Raw genomic sequence first — 24508 nt, forward strand, 5'->3', positions numbered from 1 at the left:
CATCCTGATTCCATCCGAGAGCAAGAAGATTATGATGTAGAACAGATCATAAACGACAAATAAATAAGCAATGGCCACGAAAATGCTAATTAATCCGTCCACACGCTTTGTTTTTTCTCTTCCAGACAAAAAAGTTGGAAATATGGTGACTGCCAACTTCCTCAATCAGCAACATCTCCTCCCTTCCCCCACCGAGTAAATGAAGTCAGGATGAATGATGGACAGATCATTGGAGGCGTAGGCCTGGTCTCAGCTGAGCGGATGTCCCCGATTCATCGATCCCTGAGACAGGGAAATAATGGAGCTACTGTGGAGAATATAAACAGAGACAGACGTAGTTGCTCATCATCGTCTACATCGTCCGTGTTTATGGACAGCCCATTAGGACAACCTGAGATGCTGATGCAGGGTCACATGAATGCCTTTGATGTTCAGAGGTGAGCATAACTATACAGATACTGCTCTATAAAATTTCAAGGATCTATTTAAGTATTGTTTCACATTTTACCTAAGTAGTTTTTAATTCAAAATTCAAAAAATAAATAAATAAATTAATGAACATGATGTAATGTTAATATTGTTTTCCAGTAAACGAATGAAAGCGATGGAGGAGCAAATAGCCAGTCTAGCAGGTCTGGTTCATCAGGCATTGTCTGTGGGAGGAGATATTTCAAGAGATAAGGGCCACAGGTCAGTAAATTGTGTGTGTCTGTAAATTGTGTGTGTTTTTTTTTATATATATATATATATATATATATATATATATATATATAAAAAACAGTAATGTATTTACTGTGTTTCTCAAATTCCCTTGGGGGGTGCAAGGCGATGCCAAGTAGGGTACGAGTGACCTCATGGAAAAGGATTTGGTTTTGTGTAATGCGATGCGTAATTGTGATAAAATATGGATTGGCTTGTTTGCTTTAGGCCATTTGATGCACTTGGGTTTTTTTCTTTTTAGATAATCCTTTAACCTGGATAAATGCTGTAAAAAAAGTTAATAATTGTTGAAAGTTTTTTCATATTGCTTTTTTCTTGTGTTAATGTTTGAAAGGATACAGTTTTAGGTATGCTTATAGAATTATTATAGATGCTAATCTTATTTTATGGTCAGCGTGGGAAGCGGGAAGGGGGTGAAAAATGTTTCCTCTTTCCTTGGAGTTGCTTTATAATTTAGAAGCTGTCACGTTCTGCCTGAGTTACGTTCTGCTATGGGTTTTGTTGTAGAGATTTTGGGTTGTTTGTTTAGCCATTTAGTTTGTATAGTTTCTTCCCTGCGTCTGCCTCGCCTCTCTGTCCATTAGTTTAATCTTGTCCACCTGTCGCCTGTGCGTTCCTGCCCTTGCGTGTCACCCTGCCTCTTGTCTATCGCAGCTGTTTCGCGTTGTCTTGTAAGAAGCCTCATGTATTTAAGTTGCAGACTTTTCACTGTTAGTTGTCGGATTATTGTTATGGTCACCCTCACGTCCTTGCTCCCTCGTCCACAGTCACTCTGGTTCATTGATTGCCCTTCCCCATAAGTTTTTGTCTGTTTTTGTTCCTGCCATCTTTTGTTCATTAAAACGGTATTTTTGAGCACATCCCCTCCTGGCTTCCTTGCTCCTCGCACCCCCGGTCCATCCTCCCGCACACCCGCATTCAACTCGCCATTCCCCCCTGTGACAGAAGCACTGCTGTAATGCATTACTTTTTGATGTAACGCAATAGTGTAAGGTATTACATACTATATTTAATATACATGCATACAATTAAATAATATCATAAATAAAAAAATATAGAAAGGATGTATTTAACTTTGAGTGGTGCTTGTTATGGCCATATTCCCTACTAAGGGTAGCCTAGGCTAGGCTAGCTTAGCTTTCTTCATTTTTCTTAATCATCCCCAGCTTCATTTCCATATAAATCATCTTCTTACTTCTCTCTTTAACATCCCTAGCAATCTTGGGACTCATGGATAGTCAATTCAAGTTTGAATTAAGCACTAAAATGCATAATAAATACGAGATTGAAAGCACTCTCACAACAGAACAAGTCTTTAGGCAGCCATCTTTGTGACCCCGTGCGTCAGCCAATAGCAGACCAGCATCTTCGTGACCTCGTCACGCTGACCAATAAAAGACGGAGGAGTCAAGATGGCGACTAATAGCAGACAAGCAGACAAGCATTGTAGTGACGTGTTGCAGCGGAAGCAGTATGATGCCAACAAAAAATAAGAGCAATTACCTAAAAACGCCTCAAGAGTGAGGCAAAACAACAAACACAACCAACCCCACAGGTCATGACAGTTGTTGATGTTAATCGTAAAGCGGGATAAATGGCTAAAAGAGGGGACGAAAAACACTCAGTATTTCACATCGTAAAGTGAAAAAACACAAGCCAGGAACGCCGCAACACGGGGGTCCACTTTAATTTACTCGGTACAAATGCGGTAACAGGCGTTATAATTCATTGTAATGTACAACCCCGAAAAAATTCTCCTCACATTTACAACATTAACTGAAGCAGTAAATAGCATGAATGAAGTTCATTTGGTTGCCTTGAGATGGAGCTGGAGTATTTTTGGTATGCAGAAAACTTTGTTTCGGTCATTTATATGTATCTTTTTACTTTCCATTTCCAGCAATCTGGGCATCATTTACAAGTCCAAGGAAGCAATAGTATATATATTTTTTGAGCATGTAAGTTTACTTTTAGTTTGAGGTCATTTGACTGGATGTGTAATGAGCATAATGAGCTACATTTAGAATACCAAATCCATTTCCAGGTGTGTTAGTGATAGTAATGTAAAGGCAATGGAATACCTTACATTTAAAACACAGTAATACTATAATGTAACTAATTACTTTGGAATGACAGTAATAATTAATAGATAATGTATTACAGTTTTGAAGTAACTTGCCTAACACTGTATATTTGCATTTAATATTTACAGTATTAAAAAAATATTACAGGGCATTTATATATTTTATTTTCTATACTTGGAGTTTTTCCTCATCATTCCACTTCGCACTCTTTTATGTAGTATATACAACAATTGAATAACATGCAGAGAGGAAAAAAAAAAAAGATTTGCCAGAAGGTTCTAGGAGCTACTTAAAGATTTTATACAACCAGAGAAACTCAAACTGCATTTGGATGAAATGTCATACATGGTATATTTTTCCTTCTGAAAATCACAGCTACACTGTAATATTATACCTTCAAAGACTAAATGAATCAAAGTTCAATGTGCACACATACACCCTCTCCTAAGATCTTAATGTCAGTGGCCATTTTAATATATTTTTAAGGATCAAAATTAAAACAAAAGTTACAACAACAAAAAAACTTCCCCTGCCCTCACTGGCGACATTAACGCATACTTTTACCCAAAGTCAGCCATCTTCAATACCCCTGCATCCCTGAATAGGATAATCCGTTTGAAAATGGAGAAATGATCAAAAATACCACTCGCCATTACCTACTGTATGTGTCAATGTACTGTGGCGATATGATTTATTCGCACAAATATTTTATGACGAAATGACATAGTGGTGTGGAGTCATGCATATATAGCGTTCCCTTTTTTTGGTTCAATGTAGATTTTTGTGCAACTTTATCTATACACTTATCTATCCTTGGCAAAGGTTTGAACTTGAGCATATCAAAAGGAAAGAAGGAAGTGTTGAGAGATAAAGGAAGGAGGTTTTGATGGATGGATTGATGGCTGGATTGATGGATGGATAGATAATCAAGATTTATTGATCTACTCCTGCACAAGTACCTGGAAAAATCTTCCAAGACACATAAAAACAAATAAATAAATAACAAGGGAATGCAGAACAGCAAGGCCAGTCGGCATGCAGCATTTGTGCAATACTCCAAGAACTTAGATAAATTAAGGAAAACGCAAGGAATAAGGAGGGAAAAGAGTCCACGGGATTTTCCTAACAAGGGCTATAGCATAAGCCAGCAAAATATATCCTCGCATGTGCATAAACAAAGAAACATCACCCCGACATTTGGAGACATATATGTAAGTGAGGAGTGGGGGGGGTTATGACACAACCCATCCTAACTAGCAGCCATTTCCAAGTTCATCTGCAGCAGTTCATGTGATGTGGTCAGAAAATCATGAACTGAGTGACGGGAACTATTGGAAGTCAGCTGCTTTTGTGTTAGCACTGCTCCTGTATCAAATATTTATTTGGGGTGAGTTTTTAAGACCAGTCATTTTGGATAGATGTTCAATTTTAGGCAAAATGAACAATTATTTCAGTAATTCACCAAGTCAGTAGGAAGACTTCACGTTTGGCAGAACTGCAGTCAAGTTTCCTTCACAATTGTTTAAGTATGCAAGTTTCATCTGTAACCTTGGCGTACACCTTTTTAGGGTGAATTTTAAGTCTTAAACCTTTTGGCGCCAAAGACTTTTCAATCAAATGCTGTATTCAATTTTTGTATCACCATGCTAGCACAGTTGCAGACCGGTTAGCACGTCTACCTCACAGTTCATATGTCCGAGGTTCAGTTCCAGCTTGCTTCTGCATTTGTTCCCGTCTTGCGTGGGTCTTCTCTTGTTACTTTGTTCTTCTCCCATGTACCAAAACATGCTTCTCCCATGTACCAAAACATGCATGTTATAAGTATTGGACACTTCAAATTACCCGTATGTGTGATTGTAAATGTGTGAATAGTTGTTTGTCTCTGTGTGCCCTGCAATTGGTTGGCAACCAGTCCAGGTTGTCCCCCGCCTAACTGCCTAAAGTTGGCCGGGATAGGAACCAACAAGCCTGAGACCCTAGTGAGGATAAGCAGCAATAGAAAATAGAAAAGGTGCAATCCTTTGAGGAGAGGCTTTCAATCAATATATACATAAATGAAATGAAAGACAGCGGATCATCATAATTACACCTTTATCTAATAAATTATGTAACTTTTTAAGACTGTATGTGAAAAAAGTACCTGGTGGTGTCTAGAAAATACAACAACGTATTCTCCAAATTATTGGACAAATTGTCAGATTTACATATTTATTAACTATATGTGTGTTTGCAGTGGAAGCGATTGGAAAAGTCATCCAGGTGAGTTTTTGATGTTATCTACTCAATTCTCAATACAGTAAGACCTTGAAGCTCTTTCAAATTCCATTCTGTGGTGGCGGTCTAACTTCTGTTTGGTTGACTTTTAAGTTAAGCATTGTCTCATCGACATTTGTTTGAGGAATATTTTGAGAGTCCATACCACAGTGCTATCCCAATGGTTAAAAAATAAAACAATAAAAAAATAAAGGGACAAGCTAGAAATAAAATAATGAAATTTCAATTTTATATTGAATATACAGTTACCCCTTGCTACTTCGCGCTTCCCCTATCAGTGCATCGCGGACTTTTTTTTTTTTTAAGCTATAATGGGGAGAGATGCGCTGTGAAGATTTTGTATTGTACAGTGATCTCCTGCTACTTCACGCCTCCCCTATCAGAGCATTGCGGATTTTCTTTTTCCACTTAAAAAAAAAAGCTATAATGCGGAGGGATGCGCTGTGAAGATTACCTGCATACTAGACAGACAAGTTAACTGTAAATACACAGGTCACGGGCACTCCTCTGACATCGAACTACTGGAGTACACATATTTACTTAAATCTCAAATTATTACACTTTATACAGTATCTGTAGTACTGTTACTCCTCTTTTTCATGTCTTGGCTATACGTTGTCAGGATTATGGTGAGACGCAATTGCCCGACGAGTAGGCGCTCGGACATCTAGATTCAAGATTCAACAGTTGTATTGTCATGTGCATAGTAATACTGCACAACAACATTCTCATTCTGTTCACTTCCCCGAGCAGACCACATTCCACAATCGAGTAAATAATAAAGGAGGCAATAAAACAAAAAAATAGTAATAGAGCAATAAGAGCATTTATAATGAACCACTAATGAATGAATAGATTTATATTCTGAGCATATTATGGAGTAGATGAAGTGGAAGAAACTGTATACATGTTAGGATGATAGCACAAGATATTATAGTGCAAAATATTATGTCTTTATCAGCTTTCCTGCACCATGCAGGATTTGTTATGTTCATGTGTGCGTGCGATAAAGTGACTAGTGATGAGGCAGATTAGTGCATGAGGGATTTGTTCAGAATCCGGATGGCCTGTGGTTAGAAGTTGTTTGCCAGCCTGGCAGTCCTGGCCCTCGGGCTTCTGTAGCGTCTGCCTGATGGCAGCAGTTCAAACAGGTTGTGTTGTAGGGTGAGTATTGTCCTTGCTGAGGTTTTGTGTTCTCCGCAGAACCCTGGTGTGGTAAATGTACTGCAGGGAGGGGAAGGCTACTCCACAGATTCGCTGTGAGGTCTTGAACACATGCTGGAGAGCCTCTCTGTCTTGTGCTGTACAGTTGCTGTACCAGATTGTGACTGAGGTGGAGAGGACACTTTGAACTGTACATGCATCTGTAGAAGTTGTTGATAATCTTTGCAGGCATGCCAAATATCTTCAGTCTCCTCAAAGTACAATCTCTGTTCGGACTTCTTGATGATCTGTCAAGTGTTATGGGACCAGGTGCGATCCTCGCTGATGTATTTGTCGAGGAATTAGAAGGCTTTCACCCTCTCCACCTCTGTCCCTTTGATGACTAGTGGTGGTTTGTGCGGCTCCATCAGCCACCTTGGGTAAATGATCAGTTCTTTGGTCTTGTCTGTGTTAAGGTGGAGATTGTTGCTGCAGCACCAGGCCACAAGGTCTGCCACCTCTTTCCTTTGTTGTCTCAACCTCACCAGTGATCAGCCCGATGACTATAGTGCCATCTGCATATTTAATTATGCTGGTGTTGTTTGGGAAGGCGACTTAGGTGAATAGTGTGTAAAGCAAGGGGCTCAGCATACAGCCATGTGGTGTCCCTGTGCTTACAGTTCTGATGCTGGATATGCGGTTCTGGACCCTGACTTATTGAGGTCTGCCTGTGAGAAACTTCAGCACATAGTTGCATAGATGGAGTGCCAGACCTCGTGTCAGTTTGTCAGAGATGACTGTGTTGAATTCTGAGCTGTAACCGTTGAAGAGCATTCTTATATACGTCTCCTTACCCTCTAAGAGTGTGAGCGCTGTGTGGATGGCGGTGTTGACTGCATTATCTGTGGACCGATTCTGATGACATGCAAATTGTATAAGGTCCACAGTGTCTGGAATGGTGTTTTTGATATGAGTCATGATAATCTTCTCAAAGCACTTCATTGTGATTGAGGTGAGCGTTATGGGATGGTAGCCATTCAGGCAGGTCACGGTGCATTGCTTGGAGACAGGCACTATACTAGTGGCCTTGAAGCAGGTGGGGACAGAGGCTTGTGCAAGGGACAGGTTAAATATGTCTGCAAACCTATCAGTTAGCTCTGACTAGCAAACCCTGAGTGCACTGCTGGGGATGTTACCTGGACTGGCTGCTTTCCGCGGGTTTGTTCTGCTCAGAATCTTGGGCATGTCTGCTGGTGAGACCCTGAGAGGAGGGTCCCGCGCACACTACTCACCCAGCATCCTTCTCTGCTGATCAAGATTCTTAGCGTCAAAGCGGGCGTAGAACTCATTCAGCTAATCTGGCAGTATGGCTTGACTGTATGTGACTGCGCTGCTCCTCTTTCAATAGACGCAGAACTCATTCAGCTAATCTGGCAGTATGGCTTGACTGGATGTGACTGAGCTGCTCCTCTGTCAATAGTCTGCGATGTGTTGATGTGCTCCCCACATGCGTCGAGAGTCAGTGGTGGCGTAATGACACTCCAGCTTCTGCCTGTACTGTCTCTTGGCCTCTCTGATGTGCCTGAAACAAAAGAATGCATGTAATTTGGCCCTCAGTTTATCCAGGGCTTTTGGTCGGGATATATTCTGAGATGCTTAATAATTTTAGTTGTCTTTATGCATGTGCTAAAGTAGCTGGTAACTGCAGAAGCATATGCATCTACTGTAGATCTACAGTGTCAGTGTCTTGACACATGGCTGCGGTTTTAAACACCTCGCAGTTTGTACAGTAAAAGCAGTCCTGAAGCACTTAATCAGTTTCATCAGACCACAATTTAACAGCTTTACTTACCAGGGGATCCTGCCTGAGAAATTGTCTGTCGGCCGGATACACGAATACAGAGATATGGTCAGCTGAAGTCCCCAGCTGTGATGAATACAGCATCCGTCTGCTTGGTCTCATGTTTGCTGATGACGCCATGCAGCTGGCCTAGCGCGCTAGCGGTGTTAGCTCGTGGTGGTATTTAATCAGCAGTTAACTGTGTTAACTGTGAGCTAAATTCACTATGCAGGTAGAAGGGCCTACTATTCACCATCAGCAGTTCAATGTCCAGAGTACAGTATTTTGCGACAGTTCGCGCATCCGAGCATCAGCGTTTCTAAACATGTTTACAAACACCACCACCTCTGTGTTTCCCGGATACTAGTGTCCGGTCTCCTCGGTAAACAGCGTGTGTTTCCAGCTCGATCGCCGAGTCCAACGTATCCTCTGTCAGCCTGGTTTCAGTGAAATTGAAACAACAACACTCTGATCTTATGATGAATGGTCTAACTAGAGTGAAGCAATAGCTGACTAAACATGATTAAAAAGCAAAGTTTACACTTAGGATTCCAACATTACAAAAGCAAAGAGGTTTTCAAAGCTTTCTTTCCTACTCGCTGATCTCTTTGAGCCGCTTTTGTGTAAAGTACAGAGAACTTCCTCCGCAGTGACAAAAAAAATAGGCTTGTGATAATTTTCTTAGGCAAATTTAATCTCCAAATTGCAAAAGATTTGTTTGAACTTCGAGGTAACACTGTGTCATAAAAGTACTGCTTTATCTGGTTGTGAGTAATGAAAGTAAATATCTTTTGTGACATTTGTGACATTACCATACTTTAAATTTTTATCTCTATTTCAAACAGTTCCACTCAAGCCACAGGGAGCCAATACTGTCAATGACATGACCTACTTGGCTGTTCTGCCCCCAACCACGGATACTGACCTGCAGCAGTGCTTGGTGCAAGTCAAGAGCAATGTTTCAGAACTACGACTACAATTAAATCAACTCAGATACTTACAGGTAACTTTGCGTCCTGGGTTGTGTATTACTGGCTATTGTTACCTAAACAAGACTTAATCACTCATATTCACATGTAGGCTATAGTTTGCCGAGTATTTATTGTAGGCATGTCCAAACCCGGTCCTCAAGGGCCACATATCCTGCATGTTTTTGATGTTTCCGTCATCCAATGCAGCTGATTCAAATGATCAGGTTTGTGTTTCAGGCTTCCGCTGAGCTTGCTGATGAGCTGATCATTTGAATCAGGTGTGGTAGGACAACAGGGACAGGGACATTACCAGGGACATTCTCAGACCTGATTTTATCGGAATACTGCTTGAATGCCAAACTCTCATTTGAAACATTACTTTGAAACCCAAATCCAAGTTTAAAACCTTAAATCCAAACCCTGATCCTAGTTTTAATCCTTGATTTGAACCCTAACCCTAGATCGAAATTTTACATTATTTTTCAGATTTTTCACAAATCTGGCTTTACTATCACCCAACATGAGCTGAGTTTGAAAGGGTCATAACATTATCAAACATATGTCTACATTCAACCCAGGCCTATCCATACGGGCCTCTGTTCAGCGGCTACGCTCGTAACTCGAATTGCTCGTATGACGGGCAATCCAAACCTATGTTAATTAGTGAATACGTGCAACGCGTGCAAAAACCTTAGGTAAAAACATCACGACTTTTTACACAAATTAAAAATTAGTAACATAATCTACTGTACAGTTCAATTAAATAACATAAATATAATAGAAAAAATTACATTTACCTTTGGGGCGACGTGACTTGAGCTGGCGGTTGGTGGAGGCGGAGGAGAGCAGAGACGAACCCGCAGAATTTATTTATTTATTTTCTCAAACAATAACTTTTCTCAAAGGAGAACCTATCACCGGTGATTTCCTTCTCTTTAATCCAAAATAGAAGAAGCCTTTCCATTTTGTTGTTGACCGAGGTCCCCTGACAAGGAAATTCTTGCCCTTAGAAGATTGCCGAGCGGTTACGGCCATACTCACTAGCAAGGTTAACAGGTTTCTTCCTTTACCTCCACTTGCAATTTTAGAAGCCATGTCTAACAGATAAAGTTTGCAAAGTCTTCACAACACACCGACCAGCTGTGCCATCAAGCTAGATGAAGGCGTTCGGCCAATTGCATATCGGCATTTCTGTGATTGACGTGACGCCGGCCAATAGCATATCCGCATCTCCGCGGCTATAGAAAATGGATGAATGGATGGAGTTCAGGCTAAGTCACTCAAGTCATTGAAGGGCTTGCTAGTTGTCCTCTAGCGCTTCCTGGTGGTTTGGATCTCAAACATCAGGTTTTCAATATGTCCAAAAAGTACAATATTTCTAATTTATAATGGCAGTAAATGAGCCCAAATGTCATATCTACTGGGTGTAATTCTTCACCTCCTGTTTGCTACCATTTAGTAGGGACAGCAGGTCAGCATATTGGAAGTCCACGTTTTGGCGATCTATGTAATATTTTAGCATCCTTCATTTTTTTTTCTTTTTCGTTTATCACACGTCAAAAACATCTTAATTGCTAGAAGGTGTATATTATTAAAATGGAAGAATCCAGCTCCCCCCTCCCATGCACACTGGATGAGGGATGTAATGCTGTGCATGGACTTGGAAAAAATACGATTCACAGTCCGAGGCTCTGCGAATGAATTCTACAAGACTTGGCGCCCCTTTCTGACCATTTTTGAGGATTCTAATACTGCTTTTTCTGAGTATTTTTTTATAGTTAATATTTTTATTATTTATTTTTTTAATTTTAATAGACACTTTACCTGGGCCTGTATGTGTATGTGTATGTGTATATGTATACTGTATATGGTGTGCTGCCTTTTTGAATGCATGCATATCTATGCAAACCTTTATCCGTTTGCAATTGTGTATGTTTATTTTATTTATTTATTTACTTTTTTATTTTTCCCCCTCCCATTCTGTGTGGGTGCATGTGTGTATGGAGTGGAATATGTGTGTGAATAAGCATTGCTGTCTGAGAAATAGGGTTTTTTTGTCAACTATTATGGAAATCTGTTGTTTGTACATGATCCTATTACATTTGTGTCATTAAAGTTTTGTAAAATCAATAAAAAGACATGAAAGAAACCATAACCTAAGTTTAATATTCTAGTGTAAAACTGTAAATTAGAAAACCTTTTTTTTCCAGGAAACTTAACAGTACTCAGGTTTGATGGAGAGCCTGTCTTAAAATGTACATGTTACTGTTTTGTCACAGATATCACATCAGCAAGCCATTAGGTCCATGTTGCAAATGGTTGGCCAGGAGTTGGTGTTGTTGATGTCTGATCGGTTGGTTCAGTCTGAAGAGAGGATATGTGGACCAAGAGCTGAGATTGAGGAAGAGAAGATTCAATACCTTGCTACAGAAGAGAAAATACTCAAACAGCTCAGGTCATATTTCTGCAAGTGTTCACCACTAGACCAATATTGTTTTATGAGCATGTAATTCGGGACTGTATTTGGTTTATTCCAAATGATATACAATGTATACTGTATATGAACAAACAAAGAAAATAAAGGCATATATTTTCCAATCAGAACATGCCAGGAAACAGAACAGCAATTTCAGCTACATGTAAAAAAGGGATATGAACAAGTGCTTATTCATAACCATGTGACCCCCCCCCACCACCACCCTGACGGAATTTTCATTCATGTGTATGTAAGTACAGTAATCCCTCGTTTATTGCGAGGGTTACGTTCCAAAAGTAACACGCGCAAAGTGAACTCCGTGAAGTAGCCAGCTTTATTTTTTTATTATTTTACAATGCAATACTAAACTATAGAATAAAACCAAAAATCAAAACCTGTTTTAAAGCCCCAAATTTGTTTAAAACAATCATTTTAATATAGTAATATAAAGTCGGAAACATTGTCACTCACATATTTCATAGTCCCAGCTACTGTATGCCTCTTCGTCCTGAACCCGCACATTGTTATGAGTACTCGTAGTGCTCTTTCCTTTTCCGAGCAAGAAGATTTTTATAAACGGATATGTCCGGACATCGAATTAAAGTGAAGACTCTTACATCATAACAATACACTTGAAATTTCAATTTATTATAAAAGAAATAAAAGTCAGATTTGCAAAGCTGCACATTTCTCCGTTGCTGTCTGTGTGTCTACATAGTGTGTGCGCTTGCTCTCGGCACGCCTACGAGTCACGTGATCGGCTCCCAGAGCCCAAACTGTCAATCAATGTGCTTACTAGCACGTTTGCACACGACAGTCACAGGAGAGACAAAAGCAAGCTTTTGGATCCTCTTGCCTTTTATAATAAATTGACAAGTGAAAAACCAATACATTACAGCGTCAATATTTAATTTCGAGACAACAGTAAAGCCCCTGAGCCATTCAGGATTCAGAGCACAATGCGCTGTAAAAAATATATATCCACACTGTAAAAAATCCGTGAAGCAGCAAACCCGTGAAAGATGAACCGCGATACAGCGAGGGATTACTGTACTTCAATTTTTAAAATGTGAAAAGTATTTATACTTTACAGTTCTCTCTCTATTGGCTCCAAGTAGTGTGTGCTTTTCATGAGGGATAGGAGCACGCCTCTCTCAGTCTGCCTAACAAGCATGTGTGAGTGTCATCAAGGAAAGGCAATCCTACAAGACACGTGATTGGCTCCTGGCGCGACCATTGACCAATGAGGGCAGGAGTCATAATCTACTCCCGCCCCAAGTCCCACCTGTTAGGTAACCCAAGAGAGGAGTGCCTGTCTCCCTCATGGAACACACACACTGCTAGGATGAAGGGAGAGAGGAGAGCGTTGTTAATCTCTTACCTAGATTTCGTTTGTAATAAATTGATATTTCAAGTTTAAACTCTAATTGTTTGGTCAGCTGCAAGCTGCACTCTAATTAGACTACCGGCCGCTGCTAATACAACCACGGCTCTCAGTGAGACTACAGCTAAATGGATGGGAACGAGAAGTCCCAACAGTACAGTTACTGTACTGTATAACATTTAATAATTTAAGATATACATATGTGTACTGCAGTAGTTCAATGCCAGTGGCAAATGCATTTATAGTTAACTCTCACCGCAATATAACTTTTTTTTATTAAAAAAAAAAAAAATCTGCTATGCACTGAGTGATAGGAGAGACGCGAAGTAGTGAGGGATCACTGTACTGTATATTCACTAATATAGTATATACAATATACAGATACCGTATATATGTACACATTAGATTCAGGTACTAACAGCACAGTGGAAGAGTGGTTAGCACGTCCGCCTCAACTGTGAGACGTTATGGTGTTAAACTGAAAATATGAGAGGTGGACCCCAAACAGACTGGGCATACCCGCAACAGTATGTTATTCAATATACAAAGAAGAAATGCATCTAGAAGTACTATTACAATGACAAAATTAAGGTATTTTGTCATTTTAATAACACACTCCGTGTGTTTTAATAGGACAGGGGTAGACTTAGAATTGCATTTTGTAAAATTCACCCAAATTGAAGTAAACTAAAGTCAGGGGTACACTTAGAATCGCATTTTGTAAAATTCACCCTAATTGAAGTAAAAAAGGACTTGTACACGGAAAAATACGGTAGTCATATTCGGGTGTGTGGATCAGTATGCAACGGGTCTAAGTGTGTCAAACTACAGCTCAAGCACTATGTTCTAATATTAAAGAAGCAAACTATGTTTTTTTATCACCAGTACTCTTTGTTTTCTCTGCTAGTCATTTTCTGTCTCGTGTTTATACAGTACGTCTGACTGTTCTTTCTCTCCATCTCAGTGAACTTGAAGATTATGTGAATCATCTACAAACAACCTCTGTATCCATCTCTGGCCAGTTGCCTATCACTCTGAGAGATGTAGAAGAGGGAGCAGTAAACCTGCGTAGAGTAGGGGAGACTCTGACCATCCTTAAAGGTAGTATCCATGAATCGATGCTTTCATTTTCTATATCACTTTTTGACAGAGTCAACGGGAACTAGAGCCAGGTGTCTTAGTGCTAGGAGTTGACTTTGGTTGTCAATCATTTGGTTGATCAATTGGTAGTTAGGCATTAGGTAGTGAATCGATTGGAACTCGGATTCACTGTAATTATTCTGAAATCCTTCTGATAGATGTGATAGCTTTTTTCAAAAACATATGCAGTGTACATATGTATGCTAGCAAGTTTTCAATGAAAAATTAAAACATGATCTTAAGTTTAATATTTAAGTAAGCTGTCACAGCCAATAGTCAAACTTCAATCAATTTTACACCAATAGAATAATTGCACAGGTGAGTGCAGCTGGTTTGGAGGAGAGGCTGCAAGCCCATTTTGAAATCATTGCACGAATGACCAATGCAAAGACTCTTACTAATGGACCACAAACTTGACGTGGTTCTTGAATCCTCAAGCAGAACGGTTGTCATCTTGGAGAAGTTTGAGGCTCGCATCGAAGGATTTGTTGCTAATTTGGCTAATTGAACCCCATTCAGAGTCTCATGCTACTCTAGGTCGAGCACACTTTATCGGCCTGCTTCCAAAACAACTGCTATTTGGACTCTCTCTCCCCAGAGGACAATCAGTTCTAAAAACACCACAATCTTTCTTCTCCTTCCTATCAGGTGGCCTTGGTTGGACTGGACTGGCAGCTCAAGGGCACTCTTACATACACATACACAGACTTCAAAACATACACACCCCCACATTCAATGTTGCCACTGATCTTAATCTCCACCTTTGTGACTACGCTGTGAAAGAACTGGGACTACTGCTACCAGCTGGCTGTGTCGAAAAAAATTACAGCGTAGGTGCATCAGTTAATTAGCGTATTTTGCCCACCCTATGACCACCACTAGAGGGTAGAGGGGGATATTTGCCAATAACTTCTATGCCGGGGTTAATTTGGTGCTGATCTCCATCTGACTGCATTCATTCTTTTTTTTTTCCTCGTTTTACTGTTTACAAACAAAATTTACCGCAGATATGATTTTATAGTTATTTTGCATTTTAAATACAGAATACAGCCATGGATAGCATCCTTCTTTTGATGAAAATTCAGAGAACATGTATGGCACAATAGCCAATCACGTCTATTGGACAGTATAAAATGCTTTAATTGGTTTTGATTTGATGCAAGTCGGCTATCTTTATACCTGTTGAGCTTACAGTTTTAGAAGAATGTTTCATTATCATTTGTATAAATTACATTTCTCACATACACTAAAAGCAAAACAAAGCATTGCTGAGGTTGAACTTAATAAAAAAAATATAATAAATAATTAAAAAGTCTTTAAATAGGGAATTTAAATAACGTTAATCTAGCATTTCCTATCCCATAACAAAATGCAAATTGCGTGCAAGCAATTGGCTGCTTGAAAGAGTGACCGCCTGCATTGCAAACGACCACTAATGTCCTCACTGAGCCTCACAAATCCCTCACTCGGCCATCATTAATCCCAGAATGCCCTAATTATCAGCAAGACATTTCTTTATGTAAAACAGTTTAAAAAGTAAAATAACACAAAAAAATCTCTTAAAATTTGATTCTAAACATTACTTTTACTTTTTTGTCAGTGAGATTATGTATAGTATAAATTTTGATTTTTTTTTAAACCCTGAAGTTAAAAGGGTGTAACTCCAAATAAGTTTCTGTTAAAATAAAAAAAATAAAAAATAAAAAAATTGCCTAGTATGATCAGTGTTGAATTGACACAATGTTGGTAAATCACTGAGTATGGTTCTCCACCATTGAGTGGCACTGGTAACTGACCATTATTGTATTGACATTAGACTTAACATAGTAGCTTAATAAAAGGCAGTGATAGGCTGATGGAGGTCTGACATCATGACAGTCCTGACGATTGCATCGATGGATGACAATGACAAATGTTTTGGGCATTCCAGTCATTCTTCTTGCACATATTTTGGAAATTCCTGTCATGCAAAATGGGCGTCCGTCCGTGACAGACTGACCTCTGCCAAATTTGCTGTCTTGTGACGCAAAGGTTAGGACACTGCATTGATGACTGAGTCCTCCCTGTTATTTTCCCTACATAACTACCAGTTATTTCACTCCGAAATCTAATTTATGCCACTGGATAAAAAGAGATGTCACCACAGATGGGGAAATCCACGTCCAGAAAATAAAACTTGCCACAATTTGGCTTTAGGCATCGGTGTTTCTACCCATGTGCCTGTGGTTGAGTAGTATCACCATTTGTGGCCAAAGTCATACTGTGGCAAAGGTTTTTCATTTCTGGAGCTGGATTTGCCATCGCTGGATGTCATCATGCTGATAATCTCTGTGGCGTGGTCTTGGTCCTTTGCACCACAGCAATACATACACAACAAATAAATTGGTCAATGGTGTGCTATTCTACATGTCGTATGAAAAGGCCTTTGGACTCCAGCTTATTCCTGTGTTTTCCTACTGTCACATGTTAAATGCTCACGGGACAATTGAGATAAGCAGTATCAATGCTGGGAGCAATGATGGGGTATCTGGGTTTTTTTTTCCCAGAGGAGTTTCCAGAACTGCAGGTAAAGATGCGTTCCGTGCTAAGGCTAGAGATGGATGCAGTTCGCTTTCTGAAGGAGGAGCCTCATAAAATGGATTACATGTTAAAAAGAGTCAAAGCCCTGACTGAAGCACTCAGCTCTCTCCGCAGGTAACATTTCATTTTTTATTTTCATGAGAGCAACATTCAAAGTGTAATGTTATAAGCAGCAAAATATAGCTGTTGATGCATATGTGGTTAACAGATGTGTGTCAGAATCAACCTTCCCATCCAAAGGTGCCCAGGCGCAATCTCTAAAAGTTTCTGATATAGATCAAGAGGACTTGATGACCCAGAGTCCCCAAGCCTCACCTCAACCACAGCCTCAATCCTCAGTCAGGGGCCCTCAACTTATTTCATCATCCTCTTTAACTCAGCCTGAGCTTGACAATGCAGGTTCAGGTTCCCCAGCTCCAAAATTTAGAGCTAAGATGACTCCAGCCACTGTGATCCAGGCCTACCAGAAAAGCCCACCACTGAACCCCACCCAAGACCTACAAAGTGGTGCCAAGGTACTGTTTTGGGGTAACTGAAAGTGTCTCTAAAATGAACTCGTAGTCCAGATTTGGATGTGCAAATACTCTCAGCTGTATACTGAAATTATATACATATGAACGGAGCACATGTGTGATTGAATGGTAGCGTCCGTGAAGTCCTCTGAAAGCCAGGTTTCGGTGAAAAAAGCACATCATTCTCTTATTGGGGGCAGCAACTATGTAAAAAGAAATACTGTATCCAAATATTGTGAAACTAAGAACAATGCAAATAACGTTTTTCTTCTTGCGTTTCAGCTAAGTTTTTTCCCTAACTACCAAATTTACTGAATCATTGGCTATTTTGTAAGCAATTTTAGGTTGATGTCTGTTTGTTATTTGGGTTAAGTTGTTTTTAATACGTAATATCTGGGAGGTACAGAAAGGGTGGACCTCAGATACACTGAACGTAGGCAAAAAAATCCCAAAAGTGATATATTACAAAAAGTGCACACAACTCGTGGATGAACAACTCAAAATAACAAATTAACAACAAAAACTCACCAAAGGGAATCAAAGTACAACAGAAAAAGACATGCCAAAAACCTACGTAAAACAAATTAGTACCAACCATGCAGAGGAGACAGAGCCAGTAGTAGGATGATGGCAACACGAATTAACAACTGAAAACCACAATAACAGGATATCTAGAACACGAAGGAACTTGGAATGGGAGACCAACATCGGCCACACTTGTGCAGGTGTGCGACCAGTCAAGGAGAGCCTCTGCAGACAAGACGTGTTATTAGGAACGCGAAATATGACCGAACGCGGAACTTGACTGTTTTGATCACCTATAAGATCACTTAATCAGAAAACAATTATAAAAAAATACATAAATAAAAATATCATATTTATTGTACAGTGGGACGAAATAGTTTGGGCACCCCTGATAATTTTCAAGATTTTCCTTTATAAATCATTGGTGATTTGGATCATCAATTTCAAGATTCAAGACGTTTTATTGTCATATGTATGGTATTATTATATCACACAATGAAATTCTTATTCCGTTCACTCCATGAGTAGCAGACTACATTCCATATAATCCATGTTAATACATAGATGAATGATAAAACATAAACAATAAACAATAAAACAACAGCAGAAACAATGGTGATAATAATCTAGTGCAAATATCATGCAGTGCAAACTATTAGTGCAAAATATTTAAACATTTAGTAAGAGGCAGATTAGTGCGTGAGAGATTTGTTGAGAGTTTGGATGGCTTGTAGGTAGAAGCTGTTTGCAAGCCTGCCAGTCAAGGCCCTCAGGCTTCTGTAGCGTTTACCTGATGGCAGCAGTTCGAACAGATCGTTTTGTGGGTGTGTCTTGTCCTTGATGAGGTTGCGTGTCCTCCGCAGAACCCTGGTGTGGTAAATGTCCTGCAGTGAGGGTAAGGCTGCTCCACAGATGCGCTGTGAGGACTTGATCACACGCTGGAGAGTCTTCCTGTTTTTTGCTGTGCAGTTGCCGTACCAGACTGTGATGGAGGTGGGAGGACACTTCAACACTTTGCTGTTATTGCTTCTAGGGGAGGCTCTACTTAATATTGATGTAATTGTTATTTTGGGATGGCAGAATTTATGGACCTTCCTACTTTTGTTTAAATATTTATTCCCCACTTTCTGTAAATCCTATGAACTTTATTGCATTTCTCAAATATCACAGTGTTTTCTGCTATATGATTTATTTTACTGAAATTGTTGATCCGAACCACCAATGATTTATAAAGGAAAATCTTGAAAATAATCAGGGGTGCCCAAACGTTTTCATATCACTGTATATGGATTGAAGATACTTTTACAATTGTCATAATGTGTCATGCAGGAGAATCCTGGCAACAAGGAGGGCAGAACTGAACTACAGAAGCAGCCCACTCCTCTCCAGTCCACTGAATTTCATAGAGCAAGCGTCCTGGAAACAACACAGGAAAGTCACACAACAAACCAAGTCAAAACCTCTTTAAAATCCACTGTCAAACCTGCTGAGGTGAGCATTACACTTTCTGAGATCACAGTGGCATCTTTTACTTTTACCAACATACTGCCCTATGTCTTTAAATATTATAATTTTCTTTACCGTGGTGTTTTGATTTAGTGTCTTCAACTATTAACCTAGTGTGAATGTGTGACAGAATACTGAACAACAATTTCCAAAAGAAAGTCTAAGTCAAGAAACCAGCAGTGTCAGCCAACAAGGCAGCCATCAAACAAACCAGCACGCATCTACCAGCAGACATTTGGACAAGGACCTGCAAGAAGCTCAGGCTTGCCTGATTAATTCAATTCCTGATGTGTCAAATACTAAAACAGGTCACTCAAGTTTGGCTTCTGGAGAGAAAAATCCCTCTACTTCAAAGACAAAGATGGAGAAACCACTGGACACAAGCCAAGGTTGACCCTGATTTATATGAAAATCATATGCATGTAACCTGAAATGTCATAAATGCTTTTCGTACTTGAAAAGGGCAAATAAGACGTTTAAATTTGTTTTTAATTGGGTTGATAATGTTATACAGCATAAGCTAAAGGTTTGGACACAAATTCGCATTCAATGCAGTTTCTTAATTTTCATGACGATTTACAATAGATTCTCACTGAAGGCATTAAAACTATGAATGAACAATTCTAGTTAGATATAAACAAGGTAAAATAACAACAACATTTTGTATTGTAATTTCTTCGAAAATCTGATTATTTCTTTGCACCCTCTTGGCATTCTCTCCATGAGCTTTAAGAGGTATTCACATCAAATGGTTTTCTTTTCAAAGGTGTGCCTTCATCAGGGTTAATTAGTGGAATTTTTCAATGAGGATCATCTTAAAATCCCTAAATTTAGTCTATTCTATCAGTTGTGTTTTGTAAAAGTTCACACATAGCCGAAAGCCCTATTGGACAGTGTGAACAGTCATATAATGGACAGTTGTTAAAATTCATATGAGGGTAATAACAAATCAGCTAAGTACTGAAAAACCAGTGGCCATCGTTACTTTAAGTAATTGAATGAGGTGAGTCCAAACAATTTGGCCTGTACTTTAAAAAAATAACTTTTACAATATCTGACAGTTAAGATTAGTTCTTCGGGCATAGTGTTTGGATGCCTCCCAGACGCCTCTGTGGTGAGGTATTCCAGGCATATCCCACAGGGGAGGAGGCCCAGGGGACAACTCAGGACATGCTGGAGGGACTATGTCTCTTGGCTAGCCTGGGAATGCCTGGGGATCCTCCTGGAGGAGCTGGACGAAGTGGCTGGGGAGAGGGAAATCTGGGCTTCCCTGCTCAAGATGCTCAAGATGCTCAATCTGCGACTCGGCCCCAGATTACAGTGGAAGAAGATGGATGGATGGATGGATGGATGTATTAAAGTCACCTACCAGTTTCACATTTAAAAACCAATGCCAAAATGATACTTTTGCGCATAAAATAATAACGCTTGAAAACAGAAAATTCAGTCAAGCCAAACACAGCGGATCCTAAGAGAAAAAGTATGCAATTCCAAGTTGTCGCACATCTACATGAAAACTAATCTAGATGAAGCAAGCTGAAGAACTGTAAACAAACATAAAACAATACATTCACAATATTTTGTCAAGTCACTATTTTAAATATTGACATGCAAAGGCAGAAGGCTGTCTTGCTCTGCTGGTAGAGATAGCTAGCTTTCAAAACACAGTAGCAGGAGTTGGTAAGGTTTGACGTGCCGAAACAGCTTGTACACGACCCAAAACCTGTCTGGCCTCACGTGATATGATGCTGTAATCCGTTACCTGGAAGACGCTAGGTGAAGGAAGAGGAATAACAAGCCAACTCCAAAACACTCCCCCAAAGGTGAGGGTTGGGTGTGGGGCCAGCTACCTCACCCTGTAAAAAGTCTTCAGCTACAGAAACATTGACGAAACTCAGACATTCCTCAAGCCTTGGGATGGAAGCCTCTGCAATGACCCAAGCTAAAGAAACTATGATGACGTGTATGGAAAACCAAAAGGAGACTGTTTGTCCAAAGGGGCTTAGGACCTCAAGGCGACCCACCACAATAGCTGCATGGAATCACATTCCATGATCATGGACCATGTATGCTGCAGGGAAGGCAGCTGGGATGGGATAACATAAAAGATGAGGAGATATGGGATATCCCTCCTTGGTCTGGGAGAAACCAGGTGGCTCCAGTCAGGGCAGGTGAAGCTGGTGAGTGGAGAGACCATACTCTACTCAGGACACCCAGATCACTTTGCATGACACACCAAGGGAGTAGCGTTCATGCTGTCTAAAGAAGCACAGGGGGCCCTAATCAGCTGGGAATCGATCAACTCATGGATCATCACTGCCAAATTTAAAACCACACATGAAAAAATAAATAATTAATATAAATGAATCCAAGTGGTACAATGCTATGCTTCCACCAATGACACACATGATGAAATCAAGGACCAATTCTATAATCAACTTTACACCATTCTACAGGCCAGGAAAGGGAAGGGCGTCATAATCATGATGGGAGACATGAACACAAAAATAGGGAGAAATAACAACGGCTTTGAGACAGTAATGGGAAGAGAAGGATTTGGGACGATAAATGAGAAAGTAAAGAGGTTCACAGCAGCTTGTACAGATCACACCCTGGTCATCGGCGGGTTAGTATTCCCACACAAGAACATCCATAAAGTCACCTGGGTGTCTGCTGACCACATCATAGAAAAACAGATAGATCACATCTGCATAAGCCTGAAGCTTAGACACTCCCTGCTGGATGTCAGTCAGAAGAGGAGAAGACACAGGATCTGACCATCACCTCCTCACAGCAAAGATCGAGTTGAAGTTAAAATGCATGAAGCACAGGGAAGGAAGAATCAAATTCAACACGCAGCAATTTTAGGATATTAGTACATCAGAACACTACAAAGTTACACTACACAACCGGTATCAAGCCCTAGAAATAGAAACCCTGAGCAGAGTGGAGGAAGTATGGGAAGGTTAAAAAAAAAAAAAAAAAAACGGAAACACACATGAAGAAGTAGTGGGAAGAAGGATGACAGACCACAAACCCTGGCTATCAAGAGAAACAGAAAAGAAAGTGGGTGAGAGAAGGAAGGAAAAAGAAGCAGTAAACAGAAGTAAAACCAGAGCGACCAAAGCAGCAGCATGGAAAGAATATGCAGCAGCAAACAAGGAAGTAAAAACAAGTGTAAGGAAATACAAGAAGAAATTCATTGAGGATCTAGCCCAACAGGCAGAAGAATAAGCTGGAAAGAACACCCTGAGGGACCGATACCAAACTACAAGAACGCTGATGGGCAAATTCAGACACACAAAGCACACATTAAAAACCCACAAGTTGTTCTCCTCACAACCAAGGAAGACCAGGTAAGGAGATGAACTGAACACCTCAGAGATCTGCTCAACAGGCAGCCTCTTCAACTGAATTATAGGAGGGAAAGCAGAGGGACCAGATGGGATTCCAGCAGAAGCTCTTAGGGCAGACATTGAAACCTCCACCATCATGCTCCACCTCCTCATGAAAACCATCTTGGAGGAAGAAAATGTTCCATCTGACTGGAAAGATGGCCACATTGTGAAAGTCCCCATGAAAGGACACCTCCTGGAGTGTAAAAACTACAGAAAAATAATGCTCCTTTCAACACCTGGGAAGGTGCTCAACCGCATCCTGCTTGAGAGGGTCCAGAAGGGAGTTGATGACAAACTGAGGGAGAACTAGGGTATAACAACCACCATACTCAATAAACAACTTTAGGAACAACAGCTCATGTCGAGACCAAATTGCCACTCTTAAGATTATTATCGAAGAATCCATCAAATGGAACTCCTCAGTCTGTATGAATTTTATAGACTTTGAAAAAGCCTTTGACAGTGTGGATAGGGAACTGCTGTGGAAACTGATGGCCCATTATGGGATCCCAGCCAAGATCATAAACATCATAAGGAGTACCTACCAAAGGACGAGATGCCAAGTCCTTCATGAAGGATGTATATCAGAGGCATTTGAGATCTTGACTGGTGTGCGGCAAGATTGCCTGCTCTCACCCTTCCTTTTCCTCTTCTGCATAGACTGGGTGATGAAAGAAACAACAAGCAATACACAAACCGGTATTCAGTGGATGCTGACTGAGCAGCTTGAAGATCTCGATTTTGCAGACGACCTAGCACTACTGGCCCACACCCATCAACAGATGCAGGATAAATCTGGAAAACTAGAGGCGACTGCTGCCCTAGTCAGACTTAATATAAACATGGACCAAAACACACTCGAGGATGTAAACACCTTCACACCTGAAGAGCATAATCTCAGTGGGAGGTGGCACAGAGGACAATGTCTAAGTGTCAGGTTCATTTGTCAGACATTTGTAAGAAATTGTACACAAAAAAGGAGACAAGGCAATCTTCCCAACTCATGCATGAGGGGAGCGAAAAGGAACTGGCCAAGGACAATTCTACTGCGCTCTGCCAATCTCTCCGACTCCCCTTACTTTTATTTGATACAGAGATCCCTAACTACATGAAGGTCCCGGCCCTCAAGGGACAGGAAAAAACACAAGTCTATGGCCGGGACCTTGTGTACTTGTCCTTTTATGTGTGAGCATGTGGGTGAGAAACTAATGCATGTATGAAAAAATACGTAGCGAAACATTCTGATAATGCATAGCAAAAACATCGATAAGAGTCACAGCTGTGGGAACGCTCCGACTGGCAGGCTTGAGCGGCCTTCCTTCTGCTTGAGAGAAAACAATGACGAGACAGTTCTTTTCCCACAAACAGTGCACTCATTCTCCCAGCGTACCATCAACATACCTAGCAGTACATCAGCAGTTTATTCATTCATTATTATCATTCAGTATATGTTTATTCATACACACAGCAAAACATTTCTTCATTGCGAGCATTAATATTTTGTAGCAAATGTATAATCACTATATCTATAATTATTCTAACATCAAGCCAGGATTGGAAAGGCAAGGACAATATTCAACATGCTCAACAATATCTGGAAGGCAAAAAATCTGTCACTCAAGCCAAAATTCAAATCTTTAATGCAAACATAAAAACCACTCAACGTTACTGCTCAGGAACCTGGAGAATAACAACCGCCATACTCAATAAACTACAGATCTTCATCAACCGGTGTCTCAAACACCTCCTCGGGATATTCTGGCCAAATACCATCTTAAATGCCAACCTGTGGATACTCACCAAACAAGACCAAATTGAAATACAAATCTGGAGGAGGAAATGGAAGTGGATTGGTCATACACTCAGAAGAATAATATCAATCAGCAAACAGGTGCTGACATCGAACCCACAGGGCAGGAGGAAGAGGACAGACCAAGAATTCCCTGTAGAAGAAC

General features: G+C 40.2%; 1 protein-coding gene across 5 annotated transcripts in view; it reads left to right on the forward strand.

Annotated features, from left to right (window-relative positions):
• LOC148415213 (sickle tail protein homolog) overlaps window positions 1-24508 on the forward strand; it is an 89580-nt gene that overhangs the window by 47566 nt on the left and 17506 nt on the right. For all 5 annotated transcript variants that reach the window (XM_088430282.1, XM_088430286.1, XM_088430285.1 and 2 more), the window contains exons 8-17: window positions 126-437; window positions 589-690; window positions 5038-5063; window positions 8907-9064; window positions 11312-11487; window positions 13857-13993; window positions 16579-16726; window positions 16821-17127; window positions 18979-19140; window positions 19286-19544. In XM_088430282.1, coding sequence (XP_088286408.1) covers window positions 126-437; window positions 589-690; window positions 5038-5063; window positions 8907-9064; window positions 11312-11487; window positions 13857-13993; window positions 16579-16726; window positions 16821-17127; window positions 18979-19140; window positions 19286-19544 — 1787 coding nt within the window. The remainder of the gene's footprint in view (window positions 1-125; window positions 438-588; window positions 691-5037; window positions 5064-8906; window positions 9065-11311; window positions 11488-13856; window positions 13994-16578; window positions 16727-16820; window positions 17128-18978; window positions 19141-19285; window positions 19545-24508) is intronic.

This window comes from Hippichthys cyanospilos, chromosome 12 (assembly GCF_059441005.1).
Source record: "Hippichthys cyanospilos isolate Australia breed blue-spotted pipefish chromosome 12, RoL_Hcya_1.0, whole genome shotgun sequence".
NCBI classification, from domain to species: Eukaryota; Metazoa; Chordata; class Actinopteri; order Syngnathiformes; family Syngnathidae; genus Hippichthys; species Hippichthys cyanospilos.